The sequence below is a fragment of the Cricetulus griseus genome, assembly GCF_003668045.3.
Source record: "Cricetulus griseus strain 17A/GY chromosome 1 unlocalized genomic scaffold, alternate assembly CriGri-PICRH-1.0 chr1_0, whole genome shotgun sequence".
NCBI classification, from domain to species: domain Eukaryota; kingdom Metazoa; phylum Chordata; class Mammalia; order Rodentia; family Cricetidae; genus Cricetulus; species Cricetulus griseus.
Genome location: NW_023276806.1, coordinates 89,650,755 through 89,667,146, shown reverse-complemented (window position 1 = coordinate 89,667,146; position 16,392 = coordinate 89,650,755). Strand labels below are relative to the sequence as shown.

The 16,392-nt window shown below is 37.5% G+C and overlaps 1 protein-coding gene across 1 annotated transcript in view; it reads right to left on the bottom strand.

The window, feature by feature from the left end:
* Positions 1–7,185: 7,185 nt before the first annotated feature.
* The window catches only part of Dhx36 (DEAH-box helicase 36), a 41,518-nt gene continuing 32,311 nt past the window's right edge, over positions 7,186–16,392 (bottom strand). Inside the window, exons 20-25 of the mRNA XM_027391707.2 lie at positions 16,037–16,120; positions 13,401–13,500; positions 13,194–13,284; positions 11,396–11,516; positions 10,466–10,618; positions 7,186–10,042 (exon numbers count right to left, since the gene is read on the bottom strand). Coding sequence (XP_027247508.1) covers positions 9,857–10,042; positions 10,466–10,618; positions 11,396–11,516; positions 13,194–13,284; positions 13,401–13,500; positions 16,037–16,120 — 735 coding nt within the window. The 3' untranslated portion in view covers positions 7,186–9,856. The remainder of the gene's footprint in view (positions 10,043–10,465; positions 10,619–11,395; positions 11,517–13,193; positions 13,285–13,400; positions 13,501–16,036; positions 16,121–16,392) is intronic.

Here is a 16,392-nt window from a genome sequence, read left to right as displayed (position 1 = left end):
CCTCTCAGATGGCCAACAGAATGGGGGCTAGTCTTCCCATTATGACAGTCTGCTTAATTAAAAGAATGGAAACGCGCGCCTGTGAACTTGCCAAGTTGTTCTGTACTCTCAGAAGAACAGCTACAGATGCAGTTAGTCCACAAAGCTCATTTTTTTGCATAATGATGCTCCTGAAACCTCTTCAGGTCCTCTGAATAGTCCTGGTTCCTTCCACTTCCATCCACTGTGTTATGTAAGATGCTGTATTTTGGTTTCCCTGTCTTCATTTTACCTAGAACTTTGCTCTTCCCCCTTAAGTTTCTCCTTTTAGGTCCTGCAGCATCAGCAAGTTTGTCTATAAGGAGTGTCCACTTTGTAAATACTTTTCGTGTCTTAGCCTAATGCTGTTAATTCCAAAAGGAACTAATAAGAGTTCAGTAGGTAAGCTGTCGTGCTTTGTAAACCTCTTTCTACGAAAGAGAGATTGACACTTGAACTTTGCTACCATTTTCCTCATTAGAAGGAAAGTGAGGAGCCACCCAGTGAGGAGTTTTCAAAATCCATCTCATTCAATATTGGTCCTAGATAACTTTAGCTTAATAAACCCAAGCTACTAAGATGACATGGGCTTGACAGTTCATATATATGAGGACATCCGGAAGACAGGATATTATGGGTCAATTGCTAAAGAGCTGACATAAGACTGCTGCTTTGCCTTCAGTAATGCATGGTTCCTGACTGTTCTACTTATTTTCAAGTAAAAAGTGACTGCAACACACATTAACAATCTTAAGGAAGAAAATTAAGCTTAGAGAGTATCAAGATGCCAAGGTAGTACACTAGAGTTCAACAGTAATGAAGTTTTGAAAAATTGACTGGATAAGTATTTTCATTGGTAGCTATAACCCCTCTCTATTCACCAAGTAAAAACTAAATATACATTATGGGAGGGCTTAGATCTTTGTCCTGTGTCCATGCCCCTGTCCAAACAGCACCTAAACCATAAGGGTCCAGAAGCCTAGTGTGTAGGTATGCTTGCCTCTTACCCTTCAACCCATCCACCTCGGCAGTAAGCCACAGTAGACATCCCAGGGGCTTTCTCATCTTTGGGTTGCTTTCCTTTGCCTCTATATGTATTCCTTGCAAAAGATATTACAGGCCCCAAATTCTTGAAGGTATGAGTAAGTATGTGAATGAAGCAATAGCCGTGGCCCACTGCGAGAGATGTCCTAAGAGTAGAAAACAGGAGATGTCTCTCCTCTTCAATAATGTCACAAATGTTTTTAGAAGAAATGCTAACAAATTATAGTTTAATGTCATGTTTTACTTAGGATGAAGGTGTTGTTTGCAAGAGGAATCATTTTGTATTATTTTTGCTAATACTGATTTGAAGCTATAAAGTAACACTATGGATCCTGTGAATTAATTTATAAGTGTTAAACAGTGTGGAAATATATGTATCCTTTAAGTCAAGCAGCTGAACACTGTTATTAAAAGGTCTCTGCATAGCAGGTATTTAACAGTCATAGTGTTTCATTTCAATTGTGATTGTTTTAACATGACTTTTTTTTCAAACCTACTTTTTTAAATGCCTTCTTTGAAATGTACAGTGACTTCACGCCTGCAAAGCTGAAATGTTACTTTTGTTCCAATAAATTGAAACTGCTTGTAAACTTTCAGCAAAGCTTGTGAATTTATAAAGATTTTATATACACTTGTCTTTTTGTGCAGGCATGATTTAATTTACTTGTGGTGTGAAGTTATGATTTGGAGGATTGTGGTTAAACCAAAGCTGTACTGAGTAGGATATGGACAGCTAGAATTACAGACGATTCCTCTTATTTCTTGGGAGTGTATTAGTATCAGATACCTTAGGAAACAGGTGCTTTTGAGAATTGGGTCCTACTGTTTTTGTGCTTAGGAAATTTTATCATCTAGTAAATCATGGTGGAAGAAAAAATCCAAACCCTATGTTATTTTCCCATTACTGCAAAAGATTGTCACAAAATGAGTTATTTATGCAATATTTACTCAGTGTCTGTGTAGAATATCCCACTTGAAAACTGAGGTGTCCTGGGTACTTGAATACTAGGGTTCTCCTGTCTCAGAGGCTACCACATGATCCTTCATCTTCAAGGCAGCAATAGAATGCTTATTTCTGGTACTTGGAATTTACCTCCCTGTTCTGTCATTTGAGGGAGAAAACTCTTCTTTGAAGGACTCAGGATTAAATTAGACTCATGGAATAATTTCCTCAATGGTTAACTCAAGATTATTTTATTTTTTAAGTAGGCAAATAAATGTTTTGGAATTAACTAATTTTACTCCCTGGTTAGATCTGTAAATTTCCTTGAATGTACAACATAAAATAATATATGATGTAAACAACAGGGAGGTGGAAGTTAACAGAGCCATCTTAAAATTCTGCCCCCATCACCCACCATAAAACCTTAAAATGCTACATACTTCCAGCTTTCTTGCAGCTGCAGTACATCATGTGACAGTAAATACCCATGAGATCTGTCTGTACTACAATTCAGTAGTCTGAGGCATCTTTGTTATACTTTTACTCAAGCTTTCATTAGATGAAGAGATGGGCATACCATTTCTAGTAAGTAGCAGAACACAACATTCTCTGCTCCATTGCTCTAGGGCATTGGGAAGCTGCAGAGAAGCTGAGCCACTTTGATTTGTAGTTTAAGAATGCAGGTCAGAGTGTAGTATGTGCCATAATAACTTTTGTGGATGAAGTCCCCCAGGGGCTTATTCTAGAGTGGGAACATGAGCCTGGTGCAAACACATACCACCTAAACTCGTTATTTCTATGAGCAAGTGGTCATAGGTTCAGCAAAGATTCAGAGACATGACATTGTGGCAGAAATAACCAGCCCAGGCCCTCTGAATGCTAAAATAACCAGGTCACACCAGTATTCATAAATGCTTTTTGTAGAGGTTATGCCACACTTTAAAATGGAAGAGATCTAACAACTACAGAAATTTAACAGAAAGAAAAACAACTAGAAATTATATAGTTAGTCATCAGATTACACAGTTAAACAAGATCCCAGGGAACTAGAAGAGAGCCTAGAATCGTGGAGGCAATAGCCATGGAGATTCTAAGGATTTAAATGGAGTCCTAGAGAAGAGACAGGAAGGGAGCATTGCCAGAGAGGATGGAGAAGGTGTTCTGACCAGTCTTAGGAAGCAAGCTGAACCAGGAAAGGAGAATGATCTTGGCTACAGGGGATCAATCTTTCCAGCTGAGCACAGTTTTTGATAAACACTCTTAGTACCTACATGAATAACGACTTTTGGCCAGAATGTCACAGCATTCAGAATGTGTACATCAACATCAGATAAATGACCTCTACGATTAAAAAGTCTGCCTAAAGATGATGCCTGCATTACAATGAAGGGTGATTTTAGTCAAGAGAATAAAATAATTTAAATGTATATTCTCCCAACAATATGGTCTCAAAACTAAGTAAAAGAGAAATATAAATCAACATTATAGCATAAACTATACCAATGTATCTTGTTTCACTAGAGAAGGATCCACAAAAGCACAGACTTAATAACAATGTACTAGACATAGAACACCCTGCAAAAACTTCAGCATATGCTTTCATGTGGACATTTGCAGTTGACTCTTAGAGCCAAATGTAAAATGCAAAGCTTTTAACTTCTTCATAAAAGCAACTTCAGGTGACCTTGATTTTGGTAATAAAGACAACACCAAAAGTATAATTGACAAAAGAAAACTTGGTAAACTGAAAAATCTTTCCCTAAAAATCTTCAGTGATGAAGCTTGCAACTGTATCACTGATAAAAGAAATGCCTCCTGATGATAGTCTGCTATAATCATCAATCAGTGCCTTGTTCAGCCATCGTCAAAGAAGCTTCCTCCTGCAGCAGATTGGAAAATATGAGACCCACAATCAGACATTACATAGTTAGAGACCTTGAGACACTCAGCCCTAAATGGGAGGTCTCCATCAAACCCTCTCCTCTTTCCCCCAGAGCTTAGGGAACCCCACAGAAGAGAAGACATTTGTCTATAGAGCCAGAGGGGACAGAGGATATAAAGAAAACAAGACCCTCTAAATCAACATGACGCTCTTATAAATTGAAGAAACTGAAGCAGCAAGCACATGTTCTGCACAGGTCTGTAGCAGGTCCTCTGCATATATAAACTTAGTGTAATGTTTTGGTGAGATTCCCGAGAATGTGAATGATTCTTGTGCCTTCTCCTGGGCTCTTTCTGGTTGTCTCGTCCAACTTTGATGTGATGGTTTTTTTTATCTTGTATTTTATTTTGTTGTATTTTTTTTTTTAAAAAATGTATCAATGGATGACTGGACACCTAGCCACTAGGGTAAAGATGAACAATTGTCCCACTTGCAGGGACAGAGAAAGTCAGTTTTCTCCAAATGAGTGACATTGTGTCTATCAACCATTGCATGCCAGGCGTCATGCTCAGTAGTTAACTAACATATAATGGACTGCACAGCATTTTGTGTGTTGTTTGTTTGTTGGGTTTTGGCTGCCGGGGGGAGTTATTCTGTTATCTTGGTTTTGGGGGATATTGTTATACTGGTGTTTTGTTTGTTTTAGAAAGAACTAAGGTGGGTGCAGAGGAGAGGATCTGGAAGGTTTGGGGAGGGAAAGAATACGATCAAATATATGTAATGTTAAAAATTGATTTAATAAAATATAAAGAAAGCGGTATTCATCTGAAATATACAAGGAACTCAAATTTTAACTTGAAGATCAGAAATGATCTCAACTTTAAACAAGAGCAAAGATCTGGATAGCTCACCAGAGCTCACACAAAACATAAGCCTATGAAAAGATATTTGAATGTCAGAGTTGCAGACTATCAATATTGTCAGACACACTGAAACAACTAAAAGGAGGCAAGCATGGTTGTGGAACCCAACAATCCCAATCTCAGCACTGGAGAAGCAGACAAGTGGATCTCTCTGAATGCAAGGTAAAACTCTAATAACCCCAAACAAAGACAAGGAAACAAAAACAGGAACTCTTACTGCTGGTGGAAATCCAGTAACCTCCTGGGAATGAAGTTTGGCTGTTTCTGACAGAATCAAACATCCCTACCATATGATCCCACAATCACAGGCCTTGGGTTGTATCCAAGTGAGTTGAAAACATGTCCACACTCATTAAAAAAAAAAAAAAAAGTGTATAAATGTTTAGAGCAGCTGTTTCTATAATCACCAAAACTTGAAGGCTCAGTAAGTGAATGGGTAAGCTATGCCGCCATCCATTTTTATCTTAAAGGAAAACAACTGACTTCTAAGAACTGAAAATTAAAAAAACAAAAGGCTATTATTCTAAGAGGCTGGCTGGAAGCTATGGCAAAGAATAAGCAAAGAAATATGGAAAATATAGTTGACCCTTGAACACCAATGTGCTGCATAGTTTTGTGCCAACTTGACACAAGCTGGAGTCATTTGAAAGAAGAGAACCTCAATTGAGAAAATGCTACTGTAAGATCCAGCTGTAGGGCATTTTCTTAATTAGTAACTGATTGGGGAGGGCCCAGCCCATTGTGGGTAGTTCAATTCCTGGGCTGGTGGTCCTGGGTTCTCTAAGAAAACAGAATGCACGAGCCATGGGGAGCAAACCAGTAAGCAGCACCCCTCCTTGGCCTCTGCATCAGCTTCTACCTCCAGGATCCTGCTCTCTGTGAGTTCCTGCTCTAACTTCCTTCAATGGACCACAGTGTAGGATCACAAGCAAAATAAACCCTTTCCTCCCTAACTTGCTTTTGGTCGTGGTGTTTCATCACAGCAACAGTAACCCTAACTAAGTCAACAACCATGGTACAACCTCTCCAGTTGGAAGTGTAAGTTTTAACATTCCCAGCCCTTACCGACTAATGTCCTAGGATGAGGGCTCACCACAAGAGCCACCAGAAGTGACTGCAAGGTTGCCGTGGTATAGTATTCTATACTAGTTTTTGATTTAATGCTCTACATTTCTCTGTACTCTGAAACCCTAAAGTTTTGGTAAATTTTAACTTTTATATTAGATTTGTACATAGTTTGATAATTATGTATGCCTACTTTATGCATCAACATACCTTTTTATAAAACTTACAAAAGTTTTAGGTTATAAAATGTACACCCTTTTCAAATCAAATCTTCCCAATGCCCTAACCCTCCAAGATAGGTCAATGAATTCATCAAATGCTTCACACCCATGTTGTTCAAGGAGGAAGAATGCCTAGAAAAAGTCCCCAAAGGTTCTACTGCACTAAAGCTCTGTGGAATGGCTGGCCTATCCATGTTGCCTTTGTTTTCAGAAAGATGCCGCTTATTCCATCCTGAAATTAACCTAAAAAGTCCTGACATGAGTCAAATTTAAGAACGAGAAAGTCAGTTTAAAAGATGTTCCCTCTCTGAACAGGGCTGACTGGACCCCATTCACAGTGCAGACTGGGTTCGGGATGTTTCCAAAGCAGTCCCTCTCACGGTGTTCTCAACATCCAGTTTTGTTCTCATTCCCTACCCTTCACCTCATGGTTGATGCCATTTTCTCCTGGCACATAGGACCGTTTTCAAGGTCAAGAAACAAGCACTAAAAACATACCTATCTAAAGGGACTAATCTTCTCCCTACACAGGAGTACTTTAAAACTCATCATTTGACGTGAGGTGAAGAAGCAAAACACTCCATAAGACAAAGAAGCAACTAAGCACTTGGAAAGACGGTCATTGCTAATCATAGAATCGAAAATGAAATAGAACACTCGACTGAATGTGAAAACTCAAAACAAATGGGAAATAAGTACAAACAAGACATTAAGCAAACAGAAGTGGTAATAGCCACTTGAGGAAAGTTTGGTAGTTTCTTAAAGACACACTGTACCAGGTGGCTGGAAAGATGACTCAGTTATCTGAGTAAGGGTTAAGAGCCCATATAGAAGATTTGAGTTCAGTTTCCAGTACCCACATGGCAGCTCGCAGTAACTGTAATTTCAGCTCCAAGGGATTAAATGCCATCTTTTGGCCTTCATCGGTATTTGCATACATGAGATGCATACAAACTTACATAGGCACATATACACATGAATCAAAATAAGTCTTAAAAAAAAAAAGACTACCTTTACCATCCGATGCAACCATCTTAATCCAGGATAATTACACAGGAAGTGAAAACATGGAATCATATGACAACTGAATACACATTTAGAGCAGCTTTATTCATTAACAGCAAAAATGCCGAAAATACGTGAAATGTCCACCATGTGGTAAATGGATACAATGACATAACCATAAAAGAGAATACTAAACAATAAAAATTACTAATATGTACAGGAAGTATATATGTTATATTGATGCCTTATATTAAGTGAAAGAGGCTTGCCCGGCATTGGTGGCGAATGCCTTTAATCCCAGCACTTGGGAGGCAGAGGCAGGTGGATCTCTGTGAGTTCCAGGCCAGCCTGGTCTCTAGAGCGAGTGCCAGGACAGGCTCCAAAGCTACAACAGAGAAACCCTGTCTGGGGGGGGGGGGGAGAAAGAGACTGGTCACACAGACTGTGAATCCATTACTGGAAATCCTAGAAAAGGCAAAACTATTGGTGAAAAGCTGATCACTGGGTGCCACAGGGTAGAAGCAGGGCAAGGGCAATTCTGCCTGCAAAAGCAACAAGAGAAAATTTTAGGTTGATGGCAATGCTCTACATCAAGACTGTGGCGGTGTTAGCTACATCATTTTATACAGTAGATAAAATACACTGAAACTATACTCTCAAATTGGTTAATTATTTATAATAGCTTAAAGCTTAAAGAAGGTATGGAAATATATCAAAAACAATGATAACATGATCTTTGCTGGATACATTTTCAAATATTCTCAAGATTTTTTTTAAATCTGAATAAAAATGCTGTTTAACAAATAGGATTATTACAAATATATGGATATACAACATAATTATAGTTACTTAAGAATAAATACAAGCTCAATGCTGAGAATGAGGGGAAATATGCCATCATTTACTTAGTCTGGGTACACAGACACTGAAATAATTTTAAAGTAGACTTTGTTTTTACCAATGCAGCAAAATACAGTTGCAATTAATTGACTTAAAATTATCTAGAGCTTTTGTTCCAGGTCAGTTAATTAGGAAGGTATCCTACGCATGTACTTAATGCTCTTAAAGCATTATGCAGTTGTATATTTCATTTCTCTTACTAAGTTCCAGTGTTTTTTCTGACTTATTCTCTGTTGTACAAAGTGATAAAACACACAGGCTTTCCTTCTTAATGACCTATTTTTTAAGACTACCATAGAACACATCACTTTGAGGCCTGCGATGCATTCTCAAATAGCAGTCCTAGTGTGTCAGCAGGATCTTCAGAGCACCTGCAGTTCACCCTCTACCCTGCCTGGCTGTGGCAGACACATCAACAGGCAGTGGGAAACACCACACTTATCTTTGTGAACTGCTCACCTGGAAGCAGTTCCGAAACATGCTTCCATTGCTGGGAAGAATAAATACTAGCTTGAAACACACCTTTGACTTTAGGGGCAAAACTAATATGTTATAGTACTGACACAACTATTACGAGAAGAGTTCAGGGAAAGACATAATTTTGGTGAGACAATCTAAAAGAACAGTATGTTCAAATCTTTGTACACAGTGCCAGGTGACATACACTCAGACATGGGAGCAGTAGCTGAACCAGTGCAGTCAGAAAAATCCATGGCATACGTCCTGGTCATCTCATTACTTCTAAGGGAAATAAGACCACATTTGATTATCTTACAACAAGAAAAACAACATCACTAAGCTAGTGTTACAGGCTCGAACAAGAAACCAAGAAGTAAGTCGAAACAGTAAAAAACCAACCACTCTGACAAGCCTGAAAACAGCAGGTTTTGTCACACCACCTCTAACGTGTAAAGATGTGTAAGAATAGTGTATTGTAGGCTGGGGTTGTGGCTCAGTAATCCAGCACTTTGTCTACCATGTGTGAGGCCCTGGTTCAACCATCTCCAGGATCCTCAGTATAAAAACTAAATGGTAGATGTTAAATCTATTTCATGGACAACAGTAGCAAAGTCTATGTGAGGATTCTATGCATCCGACAGTAGTGTGCGGTCCTTTACACGCATTAGCATGTCTATTCCTCACAACCTTTACCTGTCCTTCAGATAAGGAAAAGAGTCTGAGCTGGGACAGAACTCCATCACATCCAGACATGTGCTCAGTTGCTACATTGTGCTACACAGGGCAGTAAGTTGGCAAAAGAACACTTTTAAAAAGTTAAAAAACAAACGAAACAAACAAAAGTAGCAACTAAGTGAACTTAGTGATAGGTAGAACCCTAGAAAACAAACCAAGAAGTTAGCTGAGATTTACACATTGTACATTTTATTAAATAATGGGCTTTATTATAACAAACTTACTTGTAATAGAAGTTCATTTAAAAAAATGTGGTTGTATTCAAATTCTTACTTCACACTGCTTTTTGGTCAAACATTCTATTTTTACTGTCTCTAGACAGTTACTATGGACAGAAAATTAATTTTGCATAATGGCATAAAGGAATTTCTCAATGTTACAACACTTAATATATGGAAGAAGAATTCTCCCAAAGCTTGGACATCTCTACAATAGAGCATATGATCAGAGAGCATACTGCTTTCCCCAGTGTCTTCACAGTAGCTAGACGACACTGTTTAAACATGCACATAACTCTTTACTACCCACGAAAATTTCTATCTTACACACAAAAGCGATTCGTAACCTCAGGTTTGGCATTTTGCCAAAAACTAAAAACAAAACAAAAAGAGATCGGGAAACATGGATGTCAGGATGAGTTTTAGGGCATCATGGAAAGCTGTCAGCTGTAATATCCCTCCTGTGACCGTGGTGGCAAGTTCCTTGGAACAGCCTTTTCCTGTGTTTTGATCAAGTCTAGAATAGCTGACAGTACTGCACAGTCTCTGGACTTAGTATCGTTCCAGTCTACAGGGTGAGGGCGTTCAATCTTCTCTTGAAGAAGGCTATCCAGTTCTTTTCTTAGCCCCTAAGGTTGAAAGAAGCAAACATGCTCATCAGGGAAGATGAATTTTTAGACAATGTCAAAGATAAACGTGACTTTAGTAGTGAAAAGGATTTTCCTAAGCAATTAGGAAGAAGGCTTAAATACCTATAGTGCAATCAACTAAAAGCATGGTTGAAAGATTCAAACTTTAATCCTTAAAAGTCTTTGGAAGAGTTTATTACTACATTGGAAAGTATTTGGAAAACTAAACTTGGTCAGCACTACGGAGTATCTTGCAATAGAGCAAGATACATTCTTTTAAAAATCATTTATTTATCTCGGGGCCATGATGTGTGTTCCAAGGACAATGCAGGTCACTGGGTCTTCCGGCTCAGCACCTGGCAGCCCTCAAGACCATATATTCACTTGCATGAAAACTTACAGACAACCATTAATATCAGTCACCTTAACAAGATGGGCAATTCTTTCTGGAGACTGAAACACAATCCACTCATCTACAGCAATCACTTCCTGACCATTATCTTTCTGGATGGAAATATCTCCCCCAAAAAACAGCAAGCAGTATGGTGAAACTTCTGTACAGTCGTACAAGTAAATCTGTAAAGAGAGTAAATGGAAGGAAGTGATGAATAAGCAGGAAAGGACTGCTACCACATCAATTCAATGTCCAGACACTTCAGCTTCTTTCTAAAATAAGTATTAGCTTGCTAATGTGACTTTGAAGATTAATCTTGAAGAAATAACATTTTAAATGAATCACTCTTAATTCCTAGAGATTTTATATTTTTGTTCTAAAACATATGATTTTCCTTGAACATGTTCTCAACGTCAAAACTAATGAACACCAATAGAACTAAAGGTATTTTATTTGGTATATCAACATATAAAAAATAGAATCCCACTTACTATGCTGACCACTACGAAACTTACTAAGTACTTACAGTGTCATACCAATAAATTTTTACACAGAGTAAACTTCTGACAGAACTTCTTGAAAGCAGGTTCTCAAGAAAAACCACATACATCAAGTAACTAATTACTTCATGAAAATATACCAAAAAACACATTATTAATTGAAAAAACTACAATTTATCTCAGAGAAAAAGTAGGGTTTTTTTATTTTTGTTTTTTTTTTTTTTTTTTTTGGTTTTTGAGACAGGGTTTCTCTGTGGCTTTGGAGGCTGTACTGGAACTAGCTGCTGTAGACCAGGCTGGTCTCAAGCTTACAGAGATCCACCTGCCTCTGCCTCCCGAGTGCTGGGACTAAAGGCATGCGCCACCACCGACAGGCAAAAAATAGAAATTTTAAAGTATAAAATTATAAAACGACAACGCTGACATCCAGGTTTACAATTATGTTAAATGTTCACTTACACTGCTTGTCCTCATCTTCAAGTGATAGATAAGCCAGTTATAGTGGAAGTCTGTCTGCTCCACATTGACAGACTTAGGATGAATAGAAACCAGACCATCAGATTTTGTGTGAACTTTTACCCTGTAAAAAAGTTATAATATGGTTAATCAGTGTCTTAAGGGATTTTTCCCCCTCATTATTATAAAAAATTACTTTAAAAAAATAATAGGTAGCTTAGTAAAAGTCAAAGGAGAAACAATCTTAAAAATTATACCATGCATGAGTTTAGTACATGTCTGTAATGTATACACTTCAAAATCAGCTTCTAAGAAAAGTAGCATTTTATTAAGGACAGGTGGAAGCATCTGAGCAAAGTATAAATATTCTACATAAAAAAATCCAGTTAGTTTTAATAATTTAACACACGAGATAGGTGATAGACTATTCCTTAATGGTGTTAGCACACAATACACAATGAAGGATAAAAAGGAAGCATGTGAAATGATTAGGAAGAGAACAGTCTATACTTCACTATGACCATCGCCCTCAACCTACACAGTAAATGTGAAATAATCAACTAAAAACTTCCATTAATTCCCAGAAGAGCACCAAATTAAAATACTTTTGAAGAGATTTCTGCTAGAACTGATTTTTAAAATTTCTTTTACATTTATTTTATGTGTATGAGTGTTTTTCCTACATGTATATGGGTGCAGCACAAGTGTGCTTAGTACCCAAAGAGGCCAGAAGAGGACATTGGATCCCCTATGACTGGAGCTATAGACAGTACTGAGTAGCTATATGGGTGTTGGGAATAGAACCTAGGTCACATTGAAGAACAGACAGTGCTCTAATGGCTGAGCCACCTCTTCAGTCCCTTTAAAATGTTTTTAAATGTCTTCCATTCACCCAAATTTCTAAATTTCAAAATACATATATTTGGAATAAATATGGTTTGGCATTTTAACTTACTCCTTGATTTCTTAGAGGGCTTTCCTTTTTACTCCAGTGATTTATTTTGTGTGGGGAAGGAGTCTTTGTGTGATGGTAAGGTGACAACTAGGACCATTCTCTCCCTTTGCTATGTTAGTTTCAGGGATGGGGGATATAGAACTCAGGACTTCAGGCTTGGTAACAAGTGCCTGCCTACTAAGTTGTCACTATCATAAATCAGGAAACTATGAAGCAGAAAAATTCCTCACTGTTATCTCCAACTGGTACTAAGGCTATGTGGACATAGATTCCAGTTCTCTAAAGAGTAAAACTACGATGTTATTCAAATACCTATAACAAAACAACCTTTTTTACAAGGAAAAGGAAAATTATATATATTTATATATATTTATAACATACACACACTAGTAACAAATGAAATATTAGATTAGTGTACATGAAAATGCAGGGTACCGTGTGATTATAAAAATGGAAAGTACAGACTGCTAAGAATGATCATCATTAGGGTACTGTTCTAGGGCCATGGTTCCCAAAAAATCCTTTTTTTACAAGGAAAAAAAATACACACACAGGTACACACACACACAGCAAAATCTATTCTAGTCAATTTCTCCTCTGGCATTGTTTCTCACACTGCTTGGTTATCCTTTAATGTTTATAGAAGTTCCATGTTTTACTAACCTGTTTTGTAAATGCATGATCAGATAAGTGACTAAATCTGTGTTATAAGGGACAATTCCCTGTGCTCAATCATTCCTATGCATCTAAATTATCAGACATGCAAAAAAATCCAGCAACATAAGTTGAAGATATATTTCAAAGCTGAAGAGCTGCAAGTAGTTCGTAACAATCTTCAATGCTTACATTTTTCTTTTTTTACCCAAATTTAGTCGAATTTTAGCAACTTTGGGATATAAACCGGCACAGATGACAGCTTTAATTATCTTCTCATTATCTATTGGGAACAGGAAAGAAGAGAGGAAAAAAGTAAAATACGGAGATAATGATTTACACTGGCAAGTGATTTACACTGGTGTGTGTGCATGCATGTGATGTGTTGCTTTGCTTTACCTGAATTTATATTAGCTTTTGGATCTTTAGGACTTCTACTGCTTACAAATCCAGCTCCAAGAAGATGCTCAGCAAACTGTCCCTTCATGTTATGCAGCATCTAGAGAGTAATGGTAACAAAAAGCTAGAAAGCCTTCGTGCACAAACCCTGTAAACCACGCACACCTCAGTTTAGTTTTCAGCTTCTCTTGCTTTACAAAAACACTGGTACAAAAATGTGATACACTTAAGACAAGATTTTTAATTATATGTATATGTATATTCCATGTGAGTCTGAGTGCCTGGAGGTCTGAAGGCTTCAGACTGACTTACAGCTGGAGTTAAGGTAGTTAAGATCCACTAACACGTGCTGGAAACCAACTTGGATCCCCTGCAGCAAGAACTTTTAACTGATGAGTGTAGGGGAAGCTGTTGCCACGCCTTCTTAGGGGCTGGCTACAGGAGTACCTGAGGGCTTGTGAGGGCGTGGTCAGAGTGAGTAGGGGGACTGCGTTTTCGGTTTCGGTTTCTCTTTGCTTCTTGCAGTACAGACTACCACCGGCTGGCTGGTTCGCTCTGTAAGTAAGGCTTTTCCCTATTAAATACCCTTATATTTCTACCTGACTCCGTATTGGTAATTACCTACTATAGATGAGCTCTCTCTCTCCACCTCAGCTCTTAAATGTGATCATTTAAGGAAAGAACTGGTAAATCACAAAACAACTTTCTGTAAATAAAGTTTATTAAAACACAACTATATTCTGTCTATTCTTTGTTGTTACTTTTGTACTCTAATAACAGTGATGAATTCTTTTTAAGATGCATAGCCTGCAAGCCTACATTATTATTTGGGGGTAGGAGAATGACAAAAAAAACTGTATGATATAAGGGGAAAAAAAACACTAATGTTTAAAAAATTAATCATTTTTCAAGACACACGAGTTTTGGTATTGCCCTTTACTCTGTTAAAAACAAGCAGAAACAAACAAACAAACAAACAAACAAACAAAAAAACAATTCCAAGATTAACTACTGTTAACATACTGGCAAAAGAGTATTTTTCTTAAGAGAAACCATGAGTTAAGCAGAAATGATGGGTGGCTCAGCGAAAGAAAAGTGCTCCCCACCTTAGTTATTCTCATAATTGGTAATATCGTAGACATTTACTATGCATACATACCAAAGGGAGAATCAGAAAGAAGAATACTTAGGATGAGATCTAATTTGTTTTGTTTCTTTTGTTTATTGGGTTTTTAAACTAGAGTTTCATATAGCCCAGGTTGGCCTCACACTATGTATCTGAGGCTGGCCAGGAATTCCTGATCGTCTTCGTGTCTTTACTTCCAGAGTGCTAGAATTACAGGTGTGTTGTACCACTTCTGAAACCTTGAGATTAGCCTTTAAAATTATAAAACTGTTTTCATCCAAGCATTGTGGTACAAATCTGTAATCCAAGCAATTTGGGATTCTGAGACAGAAAAACTAGGAGCCCTAGTACAGCCTGAGCTATAGGCAAGACAGTTTCAAAAACAAGTTTTTATAAAGCAGAATTAACTTTAGTTCAAATTAAAGAAGTTCCACAGAAATGAAAATGAATGGTCCAGATGAATCTGTTTTTACAAGCACAGAAATGTTTTCTAAGGAATTCCTTCAAGTTTAACAAGGAGATTATAATACATAAAACTGGTTACATGCAAGTGTTTCTTGTAGCAAAAGGTGTAGCTTGGTTTCCTCATGTAGTTCTTCTAAAGGAGTATGATAGCAGTCACCTCCTCCTGGTCATTATACCATTATAATTTTAGGGAAATCACCTTTACATACAGTCCTCGTGTAGTTCCCTCACTACCGTGTGTTCCTTTTGCATCTCAACAATTTCAACATGCACTGTCAATCCTGGGACATGCAAGCTCCACCAGTAAAATCTTCACTGATTCCTCATCAGTGACTGTTTTTAGAAACTCAGAGAATAGCATTTCTTGAGTGCTTGTCTTTTGTCATACACTTGGCATATGTCATGACTGGACATGCTATTTTCACAGATAACCTAGAGTTAGCCATCTTTCTATAGTTCATTTCTCCATTTCAGGGAAATGGTCACTGATAAGATCCTGGGCAAGTTTCTGCTGCAAGATTCCTATACCGTGATACTCACTGCACTGATGGACCAGTCTTGTCCTTAATTTTAGTTATCATTTGAATTTCATGGTTTTCAGCTGCATCCATATCATAAATACCCAAAGCTTACCTTAATGCCTATAATTAGCTTTCTATGAGTATCTGTTTTGTTGTGCACTTTGGTCTTCAGTTTGGTTTCTTAGCAGCCCCTAGTCCCACCCCTCCTTCAAATTCACTTAATGTCTTATCTTCTTTTCTTTGTTTTAGTGAGTGGATTATCTTTTCAGTAACCCTATACTATGAAACAGTTGTTAAGGTATTTCTACTGAAATAAGCTATTTCCTTCATATTTTTTGGCTGTTGTTGTCCTATAACTTTTCATTTTGCTGGTGACTGGACATTTTTTTATTACAATGCTAATTTCTTGACACACACACATATAGTCTTTGTATGTAGTTATTTTATGACAGATATAACTGGACAAAATGGAAGCATATATACTACTGTAGTATATATGATTAGTGCAAATCTTTCAGTATTACCTGCAGTGTGTTTGAAGACAGAAAATATTCCCAGCAGTAGTCTTTTTCATATCTGAAACCACGCCGCTTAGCTTCTTCCCATCCCTATTGGACAAAGAAATGACAAAACTCACTTAACACGTTTCTCTACACCAAAGACTACTCTGCAGTTTCCATATTTATTTTACTAACAGTTTAATTCACTGATATGCCACGCACTCTGTAAAAATGTCAAAGAACTTTTAAACTCATGACAAAAGATCCCAAGCTCTTTACCATCCCAGTACCTAACACTGCTACTGATGTACAAATTAGTGCAAGTTATAATAATACACTATGTATTTTATACAAAATCCACTGTATATCAAGTATTCATA